The sequence below is a fragment of the Schistocerca nitens genome, chromosome 3, assembly GCF_023898315.1.
Source record: "Schistocerca nitens isolate TAMUIC-IGC-003100 chromosome 3, iqSchNite1.1, whole genome shotgun sequence".
Classification (NCBI taxonomy): Eukaryota; Metazoa; Arthropoda; class Insecta; order Orthoptera; family Acrididae; genus Schistocerca; species Schistocerca nitens.
In genome coordinates, this window is record NC_064616.1 from 633,933,647 (window position 1) to 633,956,049 (window position 22,403).

A 22,403-nucleotide genomic window follows, 5' to 3' on the forward strand; every position below is an offset into this window, starting at 1 on the left:
AATACGCCTGGGCATTGAGTCAAACAGAGCATGGATGGCGTGAACAGGTACAGCTGTCCATGCAGCTCCAAAACGATACCACAGTTCATCAAGAGTAGTGACTGGCGTATTGTGACGAGCCAGTCGCTGCCACCATTGACCAGACGTTTTCAATTGATGAGAGATCTGGAGAATGTGCTGACCAGGGCAGCAGTCGAACATTTTCTGTATCCAGAAAGGCCCGTACAGGACCTGCAACATGCAGTCGTGCCTTATCCTACTGAAATGTAGGGTTTCGCAGGGATCGAATGAGGGGTAGAGCCACGGGTCGTAACAATCTGAAATGTAACGTCCACTGTTCAAAGTGCCGTCAGTGCGAACAAGAGGTGACCGAGACCTGTAACCAATGGCACCCCATACCATCACGCCGGATCATACGCCAGTATGACGATGACGAATACACGCTTCCAATGTGCGTTCACCGCGATGTCGCCAAACACGGATGCGATCATCATGATGCTGTAAACAGAACCTGGATTCATCCGACAAAATGACGTTTTGCCATTCGTGCACCCAGGTTCGTCGTTGAGTACACCATCGCAGGCACTCCTCTCTGTGATGCAGCGTCAAGGGTAACAGCAGCCATGGTCTCCGAGCTGATAGTCCATGCTGCTGCAAACGTCGTCGAACTGTTCGTGCAGATGGTTGTTGTCTTGCAAACGTCCCCATCTGTTGACTCAGGGATCGAGACGTGGCTGCACGATCCGTTACAGCCATGCGGATAAGATGCCTGTCATCTCGACTGCTAGTGATACGAGGCCGTTGGGATCCAGCACGGCGTTCCGTATTACCCTCCTGAACCCACCGATTCCATATTCTGCTAACAGTCACTGGATCTCGACCAACGCGAGCAGCAATGTCGCGATACGATAAACCGCAATCGCGATAGGCAACAATCCGACCTTTATCAAAGTCGGAAACGTTCAAATCGTTCAAATGGCTCTGGGACTTAACTATGGGACTTAACATCTAAGGTCACCAGTCCCCTAGAACTTAGAACTACTTAAACCTAACTAACCTAAGGACATCACGCACATCCATGCCTGAGGCAGGATTCGAACCTGCGACCGTAGCAGTCCCGCGGTTCCGGACTGAAGCGCCTAGAACCGCACGGCCACCGCGGCCGGCGTCGGAAACGTGCTGGTACGCATTTCTCCTCCTTACACGAGGTATCACAACAACGTTTCACCAGACAACGCCGGTCAACTGCTGTTTGTGTATGAGAAATCGGTTGGAAACTTTCCTCATGTCAGCACGTTGTAGGTGTCGCCACCGGCGCCAACGTTGTGTGAATGCTCTGAAAAGCTAATCATTTGCATATCACAGCATCTTCTTCCTGTTGGTTAAATTTCGCGTCCGTAGCACGTCATCTTTGTGGCGTAGCAATTTTAATGGCCAGTAGTGTGCTTTGCACCTGGCCGCTTCCATCTACAGACACAGGTTTTAAGGCTTGGAAAGCCCGAGTTGCCGGCCTGTGTGGCCGAGCGGTTCTAGGCGCTTGAGTCTGGAACCGCGCGACCGCTACGGTCGCAGGTTTAAATCCTGCATCGGGCATGGATGTGTATGATGTCCTTAGGTTAGTGAGGTTTAAGTAGTTCTAAGTTCTAGGGGACTGATGACCTCAGATGTTAAGTCCCATAGTGCTCAGAGCCATTTGAACCATTTTTGAAGCCCGAGTTAAACATCGATAAATAAAGGTGTAAACAACTTTATTCAGTAATACAATGAGTTACAATACGCCAGAATATGAGAGTAATGTACGATGAATCGTCGGATGTGTTTTCGACATTACACACTGCAGGATGATATTTTTCATACAGATACGAAAACAGGAATTAAAACGGTATCTACTACATCGAATGAATGCAAATTTCCCGAATACACAAAGAATCTACACAGTTTCTAAGGAAAAACAAAACTCGTTGACATTTTGAAAAAATTCTTTCTTCCGAAAATTTGGGTACAAACCATGCTTTCGCAACATTTTCGTGAATATAAAAAAAAGGTTCAAATGGTTCTGAGCACTGTGGGACTTATCATCTGAGGTTATCAGTCCCCTAGAACTTTTTTTTAAAAAAATTCTTTATTAGTAATAACCATTATAATTATACAAGTTAACCCACTTCCTTAATTCATTAGTGGGTCCTAACAGTGATACATTTATATTAAATTTTGCAGCTAGTTTAGTTTTAGTAAGTGAGCTACAGTTATTAGTAAACAATGGGCATCTAATATCTACATATACTGTTTACAGCTAATTCCTATAACTAATTTAATTTGTATATATATATTCTGAAGCGTCACATGTGTGCCAGTGAAGATATAAACCTACTTTGATATGCCTTGCTCTTCGAGCTAATCCCGAAGAGCATGCCCCTGGCACTGGGCAGGCCTCGATGTTAAATTCGCTGCAATCCCTATCTTAATTTCCTATAACTAAGTCCTACAAACTAACTTATCCTACGTCATATCTGGTGTGTGTCACAATCGGTGGTTGTTCCCTACTCCCCCTAGTCCTGCACGTGGCGGATTCCAACTTAGATGAAGTCGGCCAGTCCACGCACAGGCGGCATGGGAATAGCGCTCTTGGACGCAATCGGTGATTATTGTCATTATTTTTTTTTAGTGTATCTCTCCTAAATAGTCAATTAGAACTTTTCGAGATACCTCGTTTGCCAAGGTGTTTAAGTTCTGAAAAGTTTCCTCTCGTCTGAGTAGTTGGTATGTATCACGGTTGGGTAGTCTGTCTCGTAGTGTGTTTGCGATATCATTGAAGAGGGGACATTCGTAAACTACATGCTCGGGTGTACCCTCCGGATCGCCACAGTCGCACGCTGGTGTTGCCCTCTTCCCAAATCGACATAAATAAGTCGGGTAGGGTCCATGGCCAGTGAGAAAGTGGATCAGACCTCGTGTAGACTCAAAGTACTTCAATCCCAGTCGTTCCCTCACATCAGGTAGAAACTGGAAGGTTCTTCGTCCAGCCTCTTCTACCTCCCAAGTCTCCTGCCAGAGCTCCTCCCCTCTTTTCCTTATTTCTCTTTTATCCCCCATCCTAATACCCATAATATCTATAATCTTCTCATAATTTCCCTTTTTGGCCCAATACCAAGCCGCCTGTTCTCTTATCTTTATGTCCAGAGGGCAGAGCCCCATTATGACTAATAGCCCCCCCCCCCCCCCCGCCCTGGAGATGTTCTATAGGCACCCACAGCTCTTAATACCATGCTTCTCTGGACCCTTCTCACTGCCATGGCGGGCACAACCCTAGTGAGCCTGTGCGCCCAGACTCCCGAGCCATAACCCACAACTGAGGTTAGGATACTATTATGATAGAGTCTAATTAGGTGTGGAGGAAGATGGAATCTTTTATGGCCTATTGAAATGAGGTTATTTCATATCTGAAGGGCTCTCTGGGTGACGGTATCAATGTGTTTTCCGAAACTCCACCTCTCATCAATGATAACTCCTAGGTAGCGTGTCTCACGTCGTCGGAGAACTGGTGAACCGTCTATTCTGACAGTCGGATTTCTAATAAGATGTCCTTTTAGTAATAGGTAAGTTGATTTACTGGGCGATATCGTCATTTTAGTCGTGTGGCACCACTGTTGGAGTTTGTCTAATGCTGTCTCTATTTTCGGTTCAATGTCTTCGCGGCTACGGCCGCCAACCAACAGGAGGAGGTCATCCGCGTAGGCTATCACCTCTAGCACCTAGAACTTAGAACTACTTAAACCTAACTGACCTAAGGACATCACACACATCCATGCCCGAGGCAGGATTCGAACCTGCGACCGTAACGGTCTCGCGGTTCCAGACTGAAGCGCCTAGAACCGCTCGGCCACACTGGCCGGCCGTGAATATCGGTGCTGAAAACTGGCGATGTACGATAGAATGTATCTTCACGAGAAGCAATTTCTCTTTCGTTGTCAATCAAATATAAATAAGTCTGAAGGCGCTTCATAAAGTTTTTAGCTTGCCTACAGAAATAAATGTCTGGCCATACTTCTTGTAACAATAAAAATTAATAAAGAGTCAAATAACATTGGAAATTCAACAAAATTCATGCAAATACGCGTGTATTTTTATTATACTAGCAGTCAAACGTAATATGAATGAAATAATATGGCTAATGTTGAAAAACTATGAATAAGAAAAGAGCGGGACTCGATCAATCAATCTGCGGATCAAGGAGCATGAACGCTAACCATATGATTGCCGCCATCCGGCGCTCAGGGTCGCAACGCATAGGTACATCATCGACGCGCAGAACTTCTCTTGCAATTTTCTCGAAATTGCCTAAGTAGTACGCCTTACTACTTGGACATTATGCTGTCGTACTGGACTATTAAAAGCATACAAAGTTAAAAATAAATTCGTGATCCGAACGTCGTGGCTTCCCCTTGTGAAACACATTTTTGTTCTTCTTCTCAGGAAGAATAGTCTTGGAAGTTGATAGCATATCTGCATCGACATCAGTATCCCTCAAGCTACCTGACGGTGTGTGGCGGAGTGTACTTTCGGCATTACTAACTGTTCTCCTCTTCCCTGTTCCACTCGCAAATGGCGCGCGGGAAGAATGATTGTCGATAAGCCTCTGTATTAGCCAAATTTCTCGCATTTTTTCACTATGGTGGTGGTGGTGGTGGTGGTTAGTGTTTAACGTCCCGTCGACAACGAGGTCATTAGAGACGGAGTGCAAGCTCGGGTTAGGGAAGGATTGGGAAGGAAATCGGCCGTGCCCTTTCAAAGGAACCATCCCGGCATTTGCCTGAAATGATTTAGGGAAATCACGGAAAACCTAAAGCAGGATGGTCGGAGACGGGATTGAACCGTCGCCCTCCCGAATGCGAGTCCAGTGTGCTAACCACTGCGCCACCTCGCTCGGTTTTCACTATGGTTATTTCGCAAGACGTATGTGGGAGAAAGTAATACGCTGTCTGAATTTTCCCTGAAAGTACTCTCTCGAAATTTCATTAGCCAACCTCTCCGTGATGCACAACGACTCTCCTGTAGCGTCTAAGAGTTCGTTGAGCATCTCTGTAACGCTCTCACGCCGACGAAACGAGCCCGTGAGGAAACGCGCCGCTCTGGATTTTCTCTATCTTTTCTATCGGTCTTACCGGGTAAGGGTAAGCCACTTCTTTCGATTCTTTAAGATTCTTCCTGTGGATATGAATTTTGCGTCTGGTTTTCCTACTATTTGTTTGATGTGCTCATTCCATTTAAGGTCGCTCTGGATAGTTCCTCCTAGATATTTACCGATATTTACTCTTTCCAGCAATTTTTCATCGGTAGTGTAGTTGTACGATGGTGAATTTCTTTTCCTATGTATGTGCAGTATTTTACATTTATTTAAGTTAAGAGTCAACTACCAGAGATTTCTGGACGTCACTTTGCAAATCGTTACTACTTTCTTATACACAACCGCACCATCTGCGAACAGTCTTAAAGAGCTTCCAAAGCATTCTACTAGGTCATTTGTATAGATTGTAAACAGTAACGACACTGTCACATGTTCTTGGGTTACATGTATAGATTTTTTTCCGTTAAGAGCGACATATTGAGTTGAGTCTGCAAGGAAGTCCCGAATCCAGTCGCGGTTCTTGTCCGATACTTGCCAAGTTCGTATTTTTTTCCTTAAACGGCAGTGCAGGACGGTGTTAAATGCGTTCCTGAAGTCAAGGAACACGGCATCGACCAGATTGTTGTTGTCTACAGCGCTATGGATCTCATGGAGTTACAGAGCGAGATGAGTTTCGCAAGATCTCTGTTTGTGGAATCCATGTTGATATTTATACAGGAGATTTTCGTTCTCCAAAAACGTCATAATTCTTAAGCATAAAACATGTTCCATAATTCTACATCAGATTGACGTCAACGATGTAGGCTTATAATTATGTGCATCTGTCCTACCACCCAACGGGAATGACCTGATGACCTGCGCTTTTTCCATTCGCTAGGTATTCTTCTTTGCTCCACGGAACTACGATACACTGCCGCTAGAGGTGGAGTAAGTCCTTTTGCATAAGCTTTGTAGAATCTTACAGGTATCTCATCTGGTCCTCATGCCTTTCCATCACTAAGCGACTGCAGCTGCGTTTCTGTTCCATGATCGATTATCTCAGTACCTGCTATTTCGACATCCATGTGATGATTGAAAGGAGGGACCGTATATTACGAAGATTTTCGCGGCGAAACAAGTAAGGAAGACTGAATTCAGTATTTCAGCCTTCTCTCTGATATTTTCCGTTTTGGTGCCTGTGTAGTCACTGAGTGACTGAATATATGATTTCGACCCGCTCACTGATTTTACGTGAGACCGAAAGCTCTTAAGGTTTTCAGTCGGATCCGTTAACAAAATTTTACTTTTAAAGTCATTGAATGCTTCTCTCATTGATCTCCTTACGCTCATTTTCACTTATTTCAGCTTTCGTTTGTCAGCTAGGTTTTGCTTTCTCGTGAATCTGTGATGATGCTCTTTTTGACTTTTTGTTTGCGTAGCAGTTCTCTAACACAGCTATTAAACCGCAGTGGGTCTTTCCAATCCTTTAAAACCTTGCTCGGAACATATTTGCTCAAGGCGTGCTCAACGATGAACTGTTTTCTTCAGTACTGAATACTTATTGTTGACTGCTCAGATACACTGGAATTTGTGATGATGATGATGATGTTTGGATTGTGGGGCGCTCAACTGCGCGATTTTCAGTGCCCGTACAAATTCCCAACCTTTTCTCAGTCCAATCTTGCCACTTGCATGAATGATGATGAAAAGATGAAGACAACACAAACACCCAGTCATCTCGAGGCAGGTGAAAATCCCTGACCTCGCCGTCAATTGAACCCGGGACCCCGTGCTCGGACTGGAATTTGTATCCTGTCACTCTTACTAACCAGGAATATGTTCTATCTTTCTTAACATTCCTTGTAATACCTGTAGTCATGGTTACTATCACAGCTTTATGATCACAGATATCTTCCTCCACGGTAACTGAATCGACAAGTTGAGGTCTGTTTGTAGCTGGGAGATCTAAGACGTTGTCGCAAGTTGTTCCTCTAATTATATGTTCGAAATAATTTTCGGACAAGACATTCATAATAATGTCACAAGAATTCCTGCCTCTAGCACTAGTTTCGATAGCATGACTTCCCCAGTCCATACCTGACAAGCTGAAGTCACCCGCGATCACAACAGCATGATCAGGAAAGTTATTAATAATATTCTGCAACTTCTCTCTGAAGCGCTTTACCACTACAGCTGCTGACCCAGGCGGTCTATAAAAGCACCCGGTTACCATTTTTGACCGGTGCTTAACTTCACCCGGATTAATTCGCGTTCAGAACTCTTCAAAACCTGGCTAAATTGTATCGCATTCTTTACTGCAATAAATACACCGTCGCTATTGGTGACTAACCTATCCTTCCGATAAATATTTCAAACTGAGCATCTGTAGGTCTTCCAAACGAATTGCAGACACATTCAGTAGGGTTCAAGCCTAAATGTAAGAAGGCTGTGACCCATGGCATGATAATGGTAGCCTCAACTTCTAGGATATCTAACGAATGAGCTCTTTGGCAACGAGCATTGTAGTCCACAAAAATATAAAAAATGCCAGTGGTACCGTGTACGATAGAAATGGTCGAAGTGTCTCATTCCTATACCTTTGCTTCGCTAAATAATTGTTTAGGATAACATGGAGGTTCATGCAATACATCTACCAAAGCTGTCTCCAGGTCCCACTATCTGCACGCCACCATGATATTGGGATGTTTTGGAACAACCATAGCATTTAATCTACATCTACATATACATCTGCATCTACGTGGGTAAGCTAAAAATCACACTTAAGTACTTAAGTGCCTGGCAGATGGTTCATCGAACAACCTTCACAATAATTCTCTGTTACCCCACTCTCTAAAAGTGCGCGGAAAAACACGAACACCTATATGTTATGTAAGGCTCCACGCTCTTCCATCTACATCTACATCTACATCTACATCCATACTCCGCAAGCCACCCGACGGTGTGTGGCGGAGGGTACTTTGAGTACCTCTGTCGGTTCGGTACGTCTCTGTGTGGGCTCTAATCTCTCTGATTTTATCCTTATGGTCTCTTCGCGAGATATACGAAGGAGGGAGCAATATACTGCTTGACTCCTCGGTGAAGGTATGTTCTCGAAACTTCAACAAAAGCCCGTACCGAGCTACTGAGCGTCTCTCCTGCAAAGTCTGCCACTGGAGTTTATCTATCATCTCCGTAACGCTTTCGCGATTACTAAATGATCCTGTAACGAAGCGCGCTGCTCTCCGTTGGATCTTCTCTATGTCTTCTATCAATCCTATCTGGTACGGGTCCCACACTGGTGAGCAATATTCAGGCAGTGTACTGTAATCTACTTCCTTTGTTTTCGGACTGCATTTCCTTAGGATTCTTCCAATGAATCTCAGTCTGGCATCTGCTTTACTGACGATCAACTTTATATGATCTTTCCATTTTAAATCACTCCTAATGCCTACTCCCAGATAATTTATGGAATTAACTGCTTCCAGTTGCTAACCTGCTATATTGTAGCTAAATGATAAAGGATCTTTCTTTCTATGTATTTGCAGCACATTACACTTGTCTGCATTGAGATGCAATTGCCATTCCCTGCACCATGCGTCAATTCGTTGCAGATCCTCCTGCATTTCCGTACAATTTTCCATTGTTACAACCTCTCGATATACCACAGCATCATCCGCAAAAAGCCTCAGTGAACTTCCTATGTTATCCACAAGGTCATTTATGTATGTTGTGAATAGCAACGGTCCTACGACACTCTCCTGCGGCACACCTGAAATCACCCTTAAGCCCGTCTCACACGGAGCAAGGTTCGCCGCAAGTTTGCGAGATGGCGTGCATGCCTGCAGGCTTGCAGGCAAGGGAGCCGGCAATATTCCATGCCGAAGCTCTCCCACGGTGCAAGATCGGCTGCTAGTTGTGTTGTGATCGGCTGCGTGTTGTATCGAACGAAGATGGCTGCTTCAGGTACAGATGTTCAGAGCAAACTGGCATTATTAGCTCTTTTGGTGCTAAACGATGCAGAAATACATGCTACTGAGAGAAGAAGAAAGAAAGAATGGACGAAAAACTGGATTAAGAGGAGAAACGCTGGGAAAGGTGTGCTCTCCATGCTTCATAAAGAGTTGAGGTTAGTTCGCATAACACCTACTTTTCTTTGAAAAATATCACCATTTCATTACTGTTTGACTTTATAAATATACAAATAATGACTGTTATATACGACTTTATTTTATAGGATAGAAGATCGCACATCCTTTGCAAATTTTATTCGAATGGATGTATTGGTATTTGAAGAACTGCTTCGAATGGTTTCGCCTTTGATTCAGAAGAAAGACACTGTGATGCGTCAGGCAATTACGGCGCGGAAAGGGTAAGTGCATTATTATATGTTCCAAACAGAAAGTTAATTTTTATTTATAATCCATTGTAATTTTACGATCAATCTGAGACATGTTTAATATGCGTCTCTAGGCTTGCTGTCACACTGCGTTTCCTAGCGACCGGAAACACTTACAAAGATTTGGCCTATTCTACACGAATAGCGAACAACACGCTCTCCCGTATGATACCAGAGACTTTGACGGCCATAGCAAGCGTGTTAGGAGATAATGCGATACAGGTAAGCTCAAGATAAATGCTATAAGTATTTGCTACGATTTTCTACTTGGTACGGCACGACTGTGAAGTAAAATGTAATTTGCAGTGTCCACGTGATCCTGCCTAGTGGAAAGTAATAGAAGATGGGTTCCACAGCCTCTTAGGCCTCTGCGCTCTGATGGTTCATCATTCAGAAACTACAAAGGTCACGACAGCATAGTTCTTTTAGCTCTAGTAGATGCTAATTATAAATTTTTGTTTGTGGACATTGGCAGAAATGGAAGAATGAATGATGGTGCAATATTCAGAGAGAGTGCCTTGTTCATGAAACTCATGGATGGTTCATTAAATTTGCCACCAAAGTCTCCACTTCCAGGTAGTGACATCTGTGTTCCCTACATGTTTGTGGCAGATGATGCTTTTGCGTTAAAGGAAAATTTAATGAAGCCATATCCTGAACGTGACATGACACCTGAAAAAAGAATTTTTAACTACAGAATTTGTAGAGCACGTAGAGTTGTGGAAAATGCCTTTGGCATAATGTCAAACAAATTCAGAATTTTGCTGCAGACTATTCCACTATCTGTTTCCAAAGTAGAGCTCATTACAAAAGTGTGTTGCTTGCTACATAATTTTGTAATTGCCAGAAACTCTCAAGGATATATCCCTCCAAATGTAGATGAATTACCATGTCTTCCTGGCATTGCTACTCAGGGTGCAAATCATAGTGCAGCCAGTGCAAGAGAAGTGAGACAACATCTGACATGATATTTCAATACTGTTGGCAGAGTTCCATGGCAGGAAAGGTGTGTTCAGGAAGGTAACAGATAATGGTTTACTATGTTTCTGAAACATTACCTTATTCATTGTTTCATTTTCAGTCCTTTGGCATATTGACAATGATTGTGTGTGTGTGTGTGTGTGTGTGTGTGTGTGTGTGAGAGAGAGAGAGAGAGAGAGAGAGAGAGAGAGAGAGAGAGAGAGAGAGAGATATATATATAAATATAAATTTATATGTATCTATAGAGAGAGAGAGAGATAAATATAAATTTATATGTATCTCAAGCAATGATTGGAACCTGTGCAAGACCTTGCAAAAATCTGATCTTATTTTGTATAACAGCTCCACAATTAATTACCTGGGACATGGAGAGAGCCACTATTATGAAATAATATTTTTCTTTGATGGTTATGAAGAAGGTATGGAAAGACCTACTAAACATTTATGTATCGCAAATTAACAGTTTTGGAAGATAATTTTGTGCTGACTGTATTTGTGGTAGTAAGGTACTGCACAATATTTTTTTCTGATTGATAGCACTTGGATGTATATGCTTATTTTTATTTTACTTATTTATTTATTCATTCATTGAAGGATCATCTAACAATTATCTGGTATTTGTCACCATAATACGATGGAAAGACATAGTTTGTAAATATACATATATGTGTACATATAAGTATGCTTTTGGGATAGGACAGCTGGTTGGTTGTGGCCTTGACACAACCTTGATGAGGGGTAACATAAATCAGGATGGCCAAATAGGGCCTGCTCCAACCTCTAAAATATGAGGTTACTATTTTAACAGTTGGATTGGCTTATCTGTTTAGCCCCTATTGTACAATGTTCTTTGATTTAAGTACTGTCTGTTCCAGATAACTTATAATACAAATGTGGTTTTACTGTTCACTTTTGGACACGGAACAGCATTTAGTGATAACTCTGGATCACAAATTTGCTGCTATACACAGTGCTCTAACTGTAGTCTGCTTGGAAAACTGGCTCCAAACTGGTAGACATACTTCTATTCCCACCTTTGTCCTGAGTCTTCATCCCCTGTTATTCACTTCAGATATTGGCAAAGGATTACAGTATTTTACGGTGTCGGGATGATGATGTTATCCCATATTACTATTAACCACTTCCATTAACACTGTATCAGTGATTCCCAACCTTTGTGAAACAATGTTTCTGCATGGAGTCAGATATTAGCTACTACCCATGCACATTAATTTTTGTTGCTACTACTTTTTGATAACCTCTTTTTTTTTATAGAATGATGGTGGTAGTCTCAGAACAACATGTTAAAATTGGTTCATTGTACTCCTGTTCGTAAGCCACTTGATTTTTAGACTCCTTGCGTTTGAAATACCAGTAACTAGAAGACACCATTTTGCTACTGTTATGCATGAGAACTGAATAATAATAATAATTTGTGTGGCACAATGGCAAAGTGCCTTTCTTTTGATGTGATGCCACTTCGGCAACTTGCATATTCCAAATCTAATACTGTTATCAAGATGGGACATGTCATTTTTGGCAGCTCCTCACATCACTGAAAGGGGAATGCTACACTGAAGGCTAACTGAAAATTTTTGTGGTCTGAACAGCCTTAAATTTTGCTTCCTGTTTTCAGGCACACTATCACTAGCCTCCTTTAGCAATGTAAGAACTATTACCTACTTTCTATTAATTTTGATGTATGTTTGAAACTGCAAAGAGATAATGAAGCAATATATGGTTAAGAGAACTATGTACATCTCTGAGAATATATTTAGGCATTTATGAGGTCTCAATGTTGTCATAGATGGCTGCTACAAAGTATGTGCATTTTTTATCAGTTGCATAAAACTTTCTTAATCAGTATGCATGTATTCAAGAATATTGTCTATATTTCTATTCAGACAATAGGTGTCTGTTTTTGTGTGTAAGAGATTTTCTGCTGTTCGTTTCTGGTTTTCTGTTCCAGATGCAGCTGCCGATACACCAACTACATGATAGGATTCACGTTCAAGAATGCTTGTGAAGTGTTCTGAAGAAAATACTGTTGCAGTTCATGTGTCCATACTTAAAAAGTGTACAGAACAAAGCAGCCATGTAAAAAGACATTTTTACTGTGTGTGTGTGTGTGTGTGTGTGTGTGTGTGTGTGTGTGTGTGTGTGTGTGTGTGTTGGGATTGAGCTAACTGTAGCCATTATATATGTTATGGGATTATTTGTTTATTAAGTAAATATCAAGCCATCCTGACTTGGGTTTTCGTGGTTTCCCCTTGTCGCTAAGGTGAATACCGGGATGATGTGTCTAAAATGCCACGGCCGACTTCATTCACGAGTGTCACATTATGTATTTCTCTGATACAGTTGTTAAATTTTAATAGGCAAATACAATGCATAAACAGAACTGGTTAAAATGTTACTGCTTATTTTACTCCTGTTTCCTATCATGTTAAATTCCTATTGTAATTACTTATCATGCAGACGACTTGTATCTCTGTGTATTATTTAAATATCCCAGGATATTTTAACTGTATTCAATTTCTTAAATACAATTATATCATTAGATATCACAAGATTCCAACTGCTATTATTTGTCACATAAGTACATGCTTCTTTTGGAATTCATACTATGATTGGCTACATATCTCAACTACTGCATTTATGGGTGATACTCTTGAAGTAATTTACCTACTCAGAGATTTAGAAATCCTTACTATCGAGTGGATTCAAAATGGCATATTTTAATTTGTTCTCGTGAAACAGCCTGATCTAAATGTACAGTTGAGTGCAAAGCTTTCATGCAGGCTATGCTACTACATAGGCAAGTCTGCATAATGTTGTTACCTAATATCTCGAAGTACTTGGGTCATTTGCTTCAAATTTTTACACTGTCTAATGAACATCTGCATAGATAGGGGGTGGGGGTGTTACCAAAAGTCTATAGCAAGATCTTTACCAATATGTTTTGTATTTTTATCTGATACTCTCATTCATATTGACATAGGCTATTTTTCCTCTTTTTTATAAATGTCTTAAGGTTTTCTGCATAAAGTTACTGCAAGAAAGAAATTGCTATGCTGTGAAAATGTACAGCTTAACCTATTCACACACTGTTTCAACCAACATAGTCTGGCATGTCTACCGTTATTAAAGTTTTTTCCCCTATCATAATTCTTCCTACTTATGTATAATCAAATTGTATACAAAATGTGCTGCTAAGTTTTCGTCATAGCAATCATATTTACAGGAAAGAGGCCAGTTGCACTTGTGGGTTATGATTAGAAAACTTTGTAATCCTATTCCTATGCAGATTAAAATTGTGAAATGTCATTGAAATTATTGTCCTCAAAAATTCAGTAGCAGAAGTCTTTAGAATACCCTGTATACCAGTTATCTCAATGGATGCACTTACTCATATTGGGACATTCCAATCAAGGCTCAAGATCATACAGTGGTAAGATAAGGATGGGGAGAGAGGGGTGCTAAAGATGTGTATCCAATTCCCACACATATTTTACAATTGTCCAGCAGTTCTGGGTTTGCTAGTATATAATTATGTTACAGGGATTTTACTTTACTCATTCCTTTCAGACAATGAGAAAGTTCTATTTCATTAAATGTCCTCTTTCCTGCATCAGTGTACTGTTTTACTTACTCTTTGAACTATTTTACAATTCTCCTTACTAGACATAGCTTATATGGTTTCTTTGGCAGTCTCTTATGTTGACTGCAATGTGGCCACTAGCAGAAATAGCCAAGGCTCTGCCTCGGCTAGTGGAACCCCATGGCAGCGAATGTAACAATATTAGTGGTTTAATTTTGAAATTGGTATTGATAATTGTTCTAGCTATTTCTTATACATCACTTTCTTATTGTGAAGATGCTGATACTTCATGAACAAAGGTTTGATTTCTTAGTATTGCATTTAATTTACCTTCCTGGAAAATTGCTTTCAAAACTGAAAAAATGGTTTAGTATGAAATATGTTGGTAGTACAGCTTGCATTAGGATAATCAGGAACTTCACGAGTCAACACTACAGCTTTCTTTATCTACATTTCCCTTTTTGCATCTGTCATTAGACTTTTACCATTAATTTCCATTAAATGTTTGAGAGTGCATTTACTGTTGGTAAAGTTGCTGTTCAGCTCCATGAGGATATGCACATAAATCATAAAAATGATCTTGCTAAACAACTGATTTCTGATTCAATTAGCAGAAATATTACCTTTAAATTTGAAGCTTCATTTTCATGTTAAGTGCAGTAAGTGGACAAAGGACCTTATAACACTTCTCGCATTTGTTTCTCATTACCCTTAAAACAGACTTCTCAAAGCAGTTCAACAAAGCATTGTAAACATATGTATAAATTAAATCTCAGAAGAACTATACAAATATCTACATCAATCCACCTCAATAGAATTTATGTCATTAGTAGAAGATTAATTATTTGTAACTACTCATACCATTGCTGAAAAAAAGGCTGAAATTTGTTTTTCAGAGACAATTAAAATTTTCTCTCTTAAGCCTTTCATAAAATTTCAGGTTCGAGATAAATAGAAGTCTTACAGCAGGGAAAAAACGTTTATTTTATCAATATTTCATATGGCAGTGGAATGATGTGCTATAAGTAAATGACATCAATGAAGTAATTCAATGACTGGCATATTTCTTTACTGTATGTAGCACAACAAATAAAGATATTGTTGGCCAAGATGTTAGTGGAAATTAAAGGGAACTTGGAAGAAAGGAATAAAGTAAATAATTTTAAATACCATTTATTTTCTGTACATCATGAAAATCACGAACTTACACAATTTCACTTTAACTCGAGATCTGCATTTGTATCTGTAGATCTTTCAGTTTTGTTTCTGTTGTTACATTAACAAGATCTCTTATTAACTGCATTCTGATTTCATTGCTCTTGATTTCCTTTGCAAGGTTACCAATGAATATCATGCAGCTATCCATAGTGAGCTCTGCCGAGGGTTGTTGGCGGTCTTGGGTGGCACATATTTTATTAGCTATTACCTCAATAGCACTCATGTACCCGTCACCAGGCCTCTTCCTTCTTCCATCCTTGCTTTGAGTGGCATGGGTAGGTGGTGGTGGTGGTGGTGGTGGTGGTGGTGGTGGTGGTGGTGGTGGTGGTGGTGGTGGTGGTGGTGCTTCTTCTTCACATTGTTCCCCAATGCATACATCGTTCAGCACATCCACATCAAGACTATAACAGCCTTCGATGTTTTGATGTGGTGATGGTTGTATATCCACACTTTGAGAACAGATACTGCATGTCTGTAAATTGCAAAACGTTCTGAAAATTATTGCAATACTATAACTGAATGAAATGCATAACATACCAATGAACAGTTGAGCATATTGAAGTTTTGTAAATAATGTAAGAGACAGTTACTACATAAGGGGTAACTTCTATTTAAATTACATTTTGTTATTATAAAAGTGGGGGGGGGGGGTTCTTTGCCCCAATTTCAGGGAAACTGAGGCAACTTTTTCCCTCTGACAAATTTGATCAAAATAGCTCCACAATATTTTCATTGCTGTCTTTCACACCTGAAGCAACTTGGGATGAACTTAACACATTGAAAGGAATACTGCTTAAGAGATTAGTGTTATTACAGTGGGTATGAATGCAAACAAAAGCCAAGAGCACACCAATATGCAAATTACAATGCACACAAAATCTGAAAGAATTCCAGTAATCCATAACAAATGGAACATTTGCTAAAAATGTCACAAAATGCTTGTGAATCAGTAAAAGGTACTAGTAAACAACCTGATAGAAGGAAGAAACCAGGCAGTGCTTGATTATTCTAGTGATGAAGACCTATCATAAGAACAAATTGCAGATGAGGAAATTCAGATGAAGACTGGGAATCATACAGAAGAAATAAAACCATATCAAAGCCACAGAGAAAACTGACACCTATCCACAAGCAAATTAGGCCTAATCCACACTAGGGCTACTTTGCTCCAGTTTTTAAAAGGTTAAAAAATTTAAAAAATAATCCCTTCAGGGTTTACTATGGTTCTTAAATAGCTTCGAACAGAATAACCTCATTTTGAAAAGTAATTTTACAAAACTACTACCCACTACATGATTTTGTATGAATAACTACGACAGTGGAGCACAGTATTCTAATTGCATTTGTAATGTGTCTAAGACCCATGAAATTCAGTTTTTGTCTTAAGTAAATAGGTAACTTACCTCTTCACTTTCATTGTCCTCAGTCATGGAATGTTGAGTCAGGCCTATGGCTGTGCTCTTTCCTGGCAAGCAATGATCTGCCAAAAACATTAACTTCTCGTAATACCATAAACATGGTTTGTATATCTGAAAAATTGTAAGTTCATATTAACATAGTAAAATGTACGTGGGAAAGCTACATTGTAATCCATTACCATTCAAGATTATGTGCTTTCAAAAATCGGGTAAATATTCAGTGTGATATTTCTAGGAAATAGTCTTAAATGTGTCCGATGTTTGCAAGTAGTAGGTTTCTACATTCAACACAAAATTCATAGTTTTGTACTTACGTCGTTCATCCCAGCGCCACTGCTTTTCGTTGATTTTACTTTGGCGTGCTCCACTTTAAATTGAGTTCGTAGATTGTGCACTTTGCTGTAGCACTCCTTGCTCGTCGTGTATGGTCGAACAAGACACACGGCACTTGCAACTCTTTCGAGTGCTTCTGCACGCAAGTCTTTATTGTAATAATTTGCGCTTTTCACTACGTACAGACACTGTTCTTCCCTATAAGCACATATCAAAGTTTCAGTCGCTTCCTTGGACCACTGCGGTGCCATTATTTAATAATTATAATAACTTCCTACCGCACCTCACAACAGCAGAAAAACAACTACGAACATAGGCTTCCAGCTCAAGCTTTCCGCGTCTGACGTCACAAACGAAACGTCTCATGATTGGTAGCATGCAGGGAACCTTGCAAGAAAAATAGCACCGGACCCATCCTGGAAATCTTACAAGGTACCCAGCAAGGTAGCCCGCTAGCAGACGACGGAGCCCGCAAGGCAGCCATCGCGCGAGCCAGCAAGGAAACTTGCAGCGAATCTTGCTCCGTGTGAGACGGGCTTTAGTTCGGAAGACTTCTCTCCATTGAGAATGACATGCTGCGTTCTGTTATCTAGGAACTCTTCAATCCAATCACACAATTGGTCTGATAGTCTATATGCTCTTAACTTGTTCATTAAACGACTGTGGGGAACTGTATCGAACGCCTTGCGGAAGTCAAGAAACACGGCATCTACCTGAGAACCCGTGTCTATAGCCCTCTGAGTCTCGTGGACGAATAGCGTGAGCTGGGTTTCACACGACCGTCTTTTTCGAAACCCATGCTGATTCCTACAGAGTAGATTTCTAGTCTCCAGAAAAGTCATTATACTCGAACATAATACATGTTCCAAAATTCTACAACTGCTCGACGTTAGAGATATAGACCTATAGTTCTGCACATCTGTTCGACGTCCCTTCTTGAAAACGGGAATGACCTGTGCCCTTTTCCAATCCTTTGGAACGCTACGCTCTTCTAGAGACCTACGGTGCACCACTGCAAGAAGGGGGGGGGGGGAGGCAAGTTCCTTCGCGTACTCTGTGTAAAATCGAACTGGTATCCCATCAGGTCCAGCGGCCTTTCCTCTTTTGAGCGATTTTAATTGTTTCTCTATCCCTCTGTCGTCTATTTCGATATCTACCATTTTGTCATCTGTGCGACCATCTAGAGAGGGAACTACAGTACAGTCTTCCTCTGTCAAACAGCTTTGGAAAAAGATATTTAGTATTTCGGCCTTTAGTCTGTCAACCTCTGTTTCAGTACCATTTTGGTCACAGAGTGTCTGGACGTTTTGTTTTGATCCATCTACCGCTTTGACATAAGACCAAAATTTATTCGGATTTTATGCCAAGTCAGTAAATAAAACTTTGCTTTCGAATTGATTGAATTCTCGCATAGCCCTCCTCACACTACATTTCGCTTCGCGTAATTTCTGTTTGTCTGGAAGGCTTTGGCTATGTTTATGTTTGCTGTGAAGTTCCCTTTGCTTCCGCAGCAGTTTTTTATCTCGGTTGTTATACCACGGTGGCTCTTTTCCTTCTCTTACGATCTTGCTTGGCACATACTCATCTAATGCATATTGTACGATGGTTTTGAACTTTGTCCACTGATCCTCAACACTATCTATATTTGAGACAAGACTTTTGTGTTGAGTCGTCAAGTACTCTGACTTACTTTTATTCGCGATGTTTGTCAGCAAAATCTATTCGCTCCACACGATGACGTGTTGCTAATGGGGCACACTACATGCCTGTATACATAGAGAAAACCCTCACGAGGACTGATTGCGGCATCTATGGGTTGTCGTTGTGAGTACTCTTACCTGCTTGCTACAAATGATTTGCATTCTGGACATTCATCCGACAGATTGCGAGCAGGATCGTTTTGGGCTGCAACTGCTTGTTGACGATCTTGCTATTAACTTCTTTCCATAGTTGTGAAATTAAGTTTCAGGATACTCCGGTGATAGTTGTTATTTAAAGTTGTGACAGACTAGTTTTATTCGACCAATTGTTCACCATACAACACATTTTGGTAAATCACGTTGCTGAGACTGCGCCACATTTATATATATCGAAGCGGATATTGGGACAGGAAATCAGTGACTCCTTGAGTTCCAGTACTTGAGGAAAGCTTCCCTTACCGTCACACGTCTATCTGACGTGTCCAGACGAGCAGAAATACTCAACGAGGCGGCACCATGGTTAGCACACTGGACTCACATTCGGGAGGACGACGATTCAAACCTGCGCCCAGCCATTCTGATTCATGTTTTCCGCCATTTCCCTAAATCGCTTAAGTCTAATGCCGGGGCGCTTCCTTTGAAAAGGCACGGCCGATTTCCTTCCCCATCCTTCCCCAATCCGAGCTTGTGCTCCGTTTCAAATGACCTCGTTGTCGATGGGACGCTAAACACTTATCTCCTCCCCGGTTCCTCCCTCATGAGAAGAAAGACAAATTTTCCTCTTTCTATTGGCTGACTAGGAAATGAGACATTGAAAGTAGTAGACGAGTTTTGCTACTTGAGAGCAAAGTAATTGGCGATGGCAGAAGTAAAGAGGATTTGAAATGCAGATTTGCACGAACAAGAAACGGTGTTTACGTCACAAAGTAACTAAATGAGGAGATCCGTTGATAAAACACATCCTGAGGCATTAAGGAAGAATTAATTTGGTCGTGGAGGGAAGTGGGTACATTGTAGGGGAAGACCAAGAATTCCATTTTTCGGAAGTCGGGTAGTGTAAGTATTACAAAGCATAGAACTGCTATTAACAGTAATGTTTTCGGTTCTACAGTTCTGGGAAAAAAAGTAATGTGACAGGTAGTCCATAATCGTCCATAGTCCATAATATGATCACAAATTCAGACCAAATGGAATACATGCGTCACAGTAAAGATTGCCCAAACAATCACATCAATACTCAGTGTATCCCCCTCTGGCGGCAATGCCGGCGCCGCGCGGGATTAGCCGAGCGGTCTTGGGCGCTGCAGTCATGGACTGTGCGGCTGGTCCCGGCGGAGGTTCGAGTCCTCCCTCGGGCATGGGTGTGTGTGTTTGTCCTTAGGATAATTTAGGTTAAGTAGTGTGTAAGCTTAGGGACTGATGACCTTAGCAGTTAAGTCCCATAAGATTTCACACACATTGGAACATTTGAGGCAATTCCGGCGTGTATTTTCGCATGCAAACGACCATTCAGGTGAAGAATGGCATCCTGGGATAGAGCATCACAAGTATCTTGCACTTTTTGTCACAGATCGGCAATGGTGCTTGCAGGCTCTGGAGGGCGAGTAAGTTCCCACTTCATCGTGTACCATACTTGTTCAATTGGCGGAGATCTGGTGATCTTGCCGATCACAGCAGTTGTTGTACATCGCGAGGGGCATGTTGCATCACAGCAACAATATGAGGTAATCCGTCTGAAAAATCACATCATCATCCTATCAAAGAAATGTCTGTAGAATGGGCCGCTTAAGTTCTATTCTCGGAATAGCGCGGAAAACGCGTTCTACGAATGAGGTAATAGCGCCAGACCGGAGAATAAACGCGGCATAACTATACCGGTGATTCTGGCAGGGTTAGCGAAGTTAACCGGAGAATAAGTTTTGACATGACAGGAATAGTTACAGAATTAGTAATGTCAACATTGTTAGAATGAGAAAGGAGAAGAAACGTGACGTCACACAAGTTATATGGAAGAATATAATGATTCCAAATGTATATAAAAAATTCGTACTACTACTACTTGTCGATCTCATGCTTGAGAAACTGGAGCATATGAATGAAATATGAAACTATTTCCTAATTTGCTTGTAGTAGGCCTAACAGGCATTTGATATTGGTATTTCGTGAATTGTATTCTGTGGTGTTATTTATGTAAATGAGCTAGATAAAAATGACCATTTCTGCCAAATGAGTCTCGCTTATTTGGCGTGTTACAACTGCTGCAGTATTAGAAACGCCTATTTCGTTTTATCTGGCGGACCGTGACAAAATGGACGTAATCAAATCGAGAATATTCGTATTAACAGCTTTTTCAGTATTAGTCAACGACATTTTGATTTTTCATGTAGCAAAACGTGTGACGAACCTCGATGAGGTAACAGAAATAAAGCATGTCGTGTAAAGCTGTAGGAAGGTTAGAAAGAAAAAAAAATGCTGGGACCTAAGGACTGAAGAAATGTGTACTGTATTGTTTATCTCTTGTCTTTACTGCTTTTATGCTTCCTACATTTAATTTTATTTCACACAAAAGAGAAAGTTACAAGCTAATAGGCAATAAAGAATGTGAATTTTCTGAAGAGTTCTTATTCTCCCGGTCACATCAGTTGATAGTTGGAGTGCTGGCATCACAGTTGCAGATAGTCTGCGTAAATCAGTTACGTTGGCCACTGATGCAGTTAATCATACATCGTGATAGCCCCTGCAGCATCAACTAAGGCCTGAAGATGGCGCATTGAAGCGCCAAAACTGGTAGCTACACAATAAATAAGATCATAAGGACAATAGTGAACGGCCGTGGTCCCCAAGACCTCCAGTCAAAAGGATGAAGATACAAAAAAATAACATGTCTTGCATTTCCTCGAACATATACGTTTTGTATATTAAACTCTTCAGAAAGATATGCGCTACAAAATGAACATTTTTTTTGAGAAATCGATTTTAAAAAAATTTTGACGTCCTATTTCAGATACTCTAGGGGGAGGGGGACTCCACTATCAAGTTTTTGCTCAGGTTCGGAAATATCGTAGATCCGGGGCTGCCGACGAGTTACTGCGCAGATGGCAAAGAATTATTACGCTAAATTCACTTGCTTTCATGTGTCATTACCATTGAATAATCTTTGTGATTTTCATATAAGTGGGATATAAGGTTATTAGTTTATAGTTTTGAGTCCATGAAAGTCATTTCACGACGAAATTGCAACTAATCTGGTCTTTCACGTTGTGATTTATCTGTCCTGCCCACCACTGGGGCAATAAGTGAGAGACTAACAGCACTTCAGTAGCTCAAGGGTAATGTGATCGCCTATCAAATGAAGCCTCTGTTAACTCGCAGTTTCAGTTTTACTGAAGGCCATCTTTTTAACCTATGTTGCAGAGATACAAGCAGCTACATCGAAAATCAATAAGAAAATCTTAAGAAAACTTCATCAAATATCTTCTCGCTGCTTCCAGTACCTCATAGTGTAATGGCAAAAAACTTATGATACTGCACAATTCATAATGCCTCTTTGCATTTCTCCTGACATAACTTTTGGTTTTTGTGAGTACTCAATTTTATTTATGAAATTCCACCTTTCCATACTACTTGAGTATGACACAGGACAGCAAATAAA

General features: G+C 40.9%; 2 protein-coding genes across 2 annotated transcripts; one reads left to right on the forward strand and one right to left on the reverse strand.

The window, feature by feature from the left end:
• Positions 1 to 8,885: 8,885 nt before the first annotated feature.
• LOC126248584 (uncharacterized) lies at positions 8,886 to 12,882 on the forward strand. Its single transcript, XM_049949692.1, has 4 exons — positions 8,886 to 9,230; positions 9,339 to 9,473; positions 9,575 to 9,722; positions 9,807 to 12,882. The coding sequence occupies exons 1-4, from the start codon at positions 8,980 to 8,982 to the stop codon at positions 9,825 to 9,827; spliced, it is 555 nt and encodes a 184-aa protein (XP_049805649.1). The 5' UTR covers positions 8,886 to 8,979; the 3' UTR covers positions 9,828 to 12,882.
• A 2,419-nt stretch (positions 12,883 to 15,301) lies between these two features.
• On the reverse strand, positions 15,302 to 17,112 carry LOC126249370 (uncharacterized). The gene is made up of 4 exons (XM_049951023.1): positions 17,033 to 17,112; positions 16,704 to 16,829; positions 15,647 to 15,772; positions 15,302 to 15,409 (listed from the first exon to the last, which is right to left on the reverse strand). Exons 1-4 carry the CDS (start codon positions 17,039 to 17,041, stop codon positions 15,302 to 15,304), a joined length of 369 nt encoding a protein of 122 aa, XP_049806980.1. The 5' UTR covers positions 17,042 to 17,112.
• Positions 17,113 to 22,403: the final 5,291 nt, after the last annotated feature.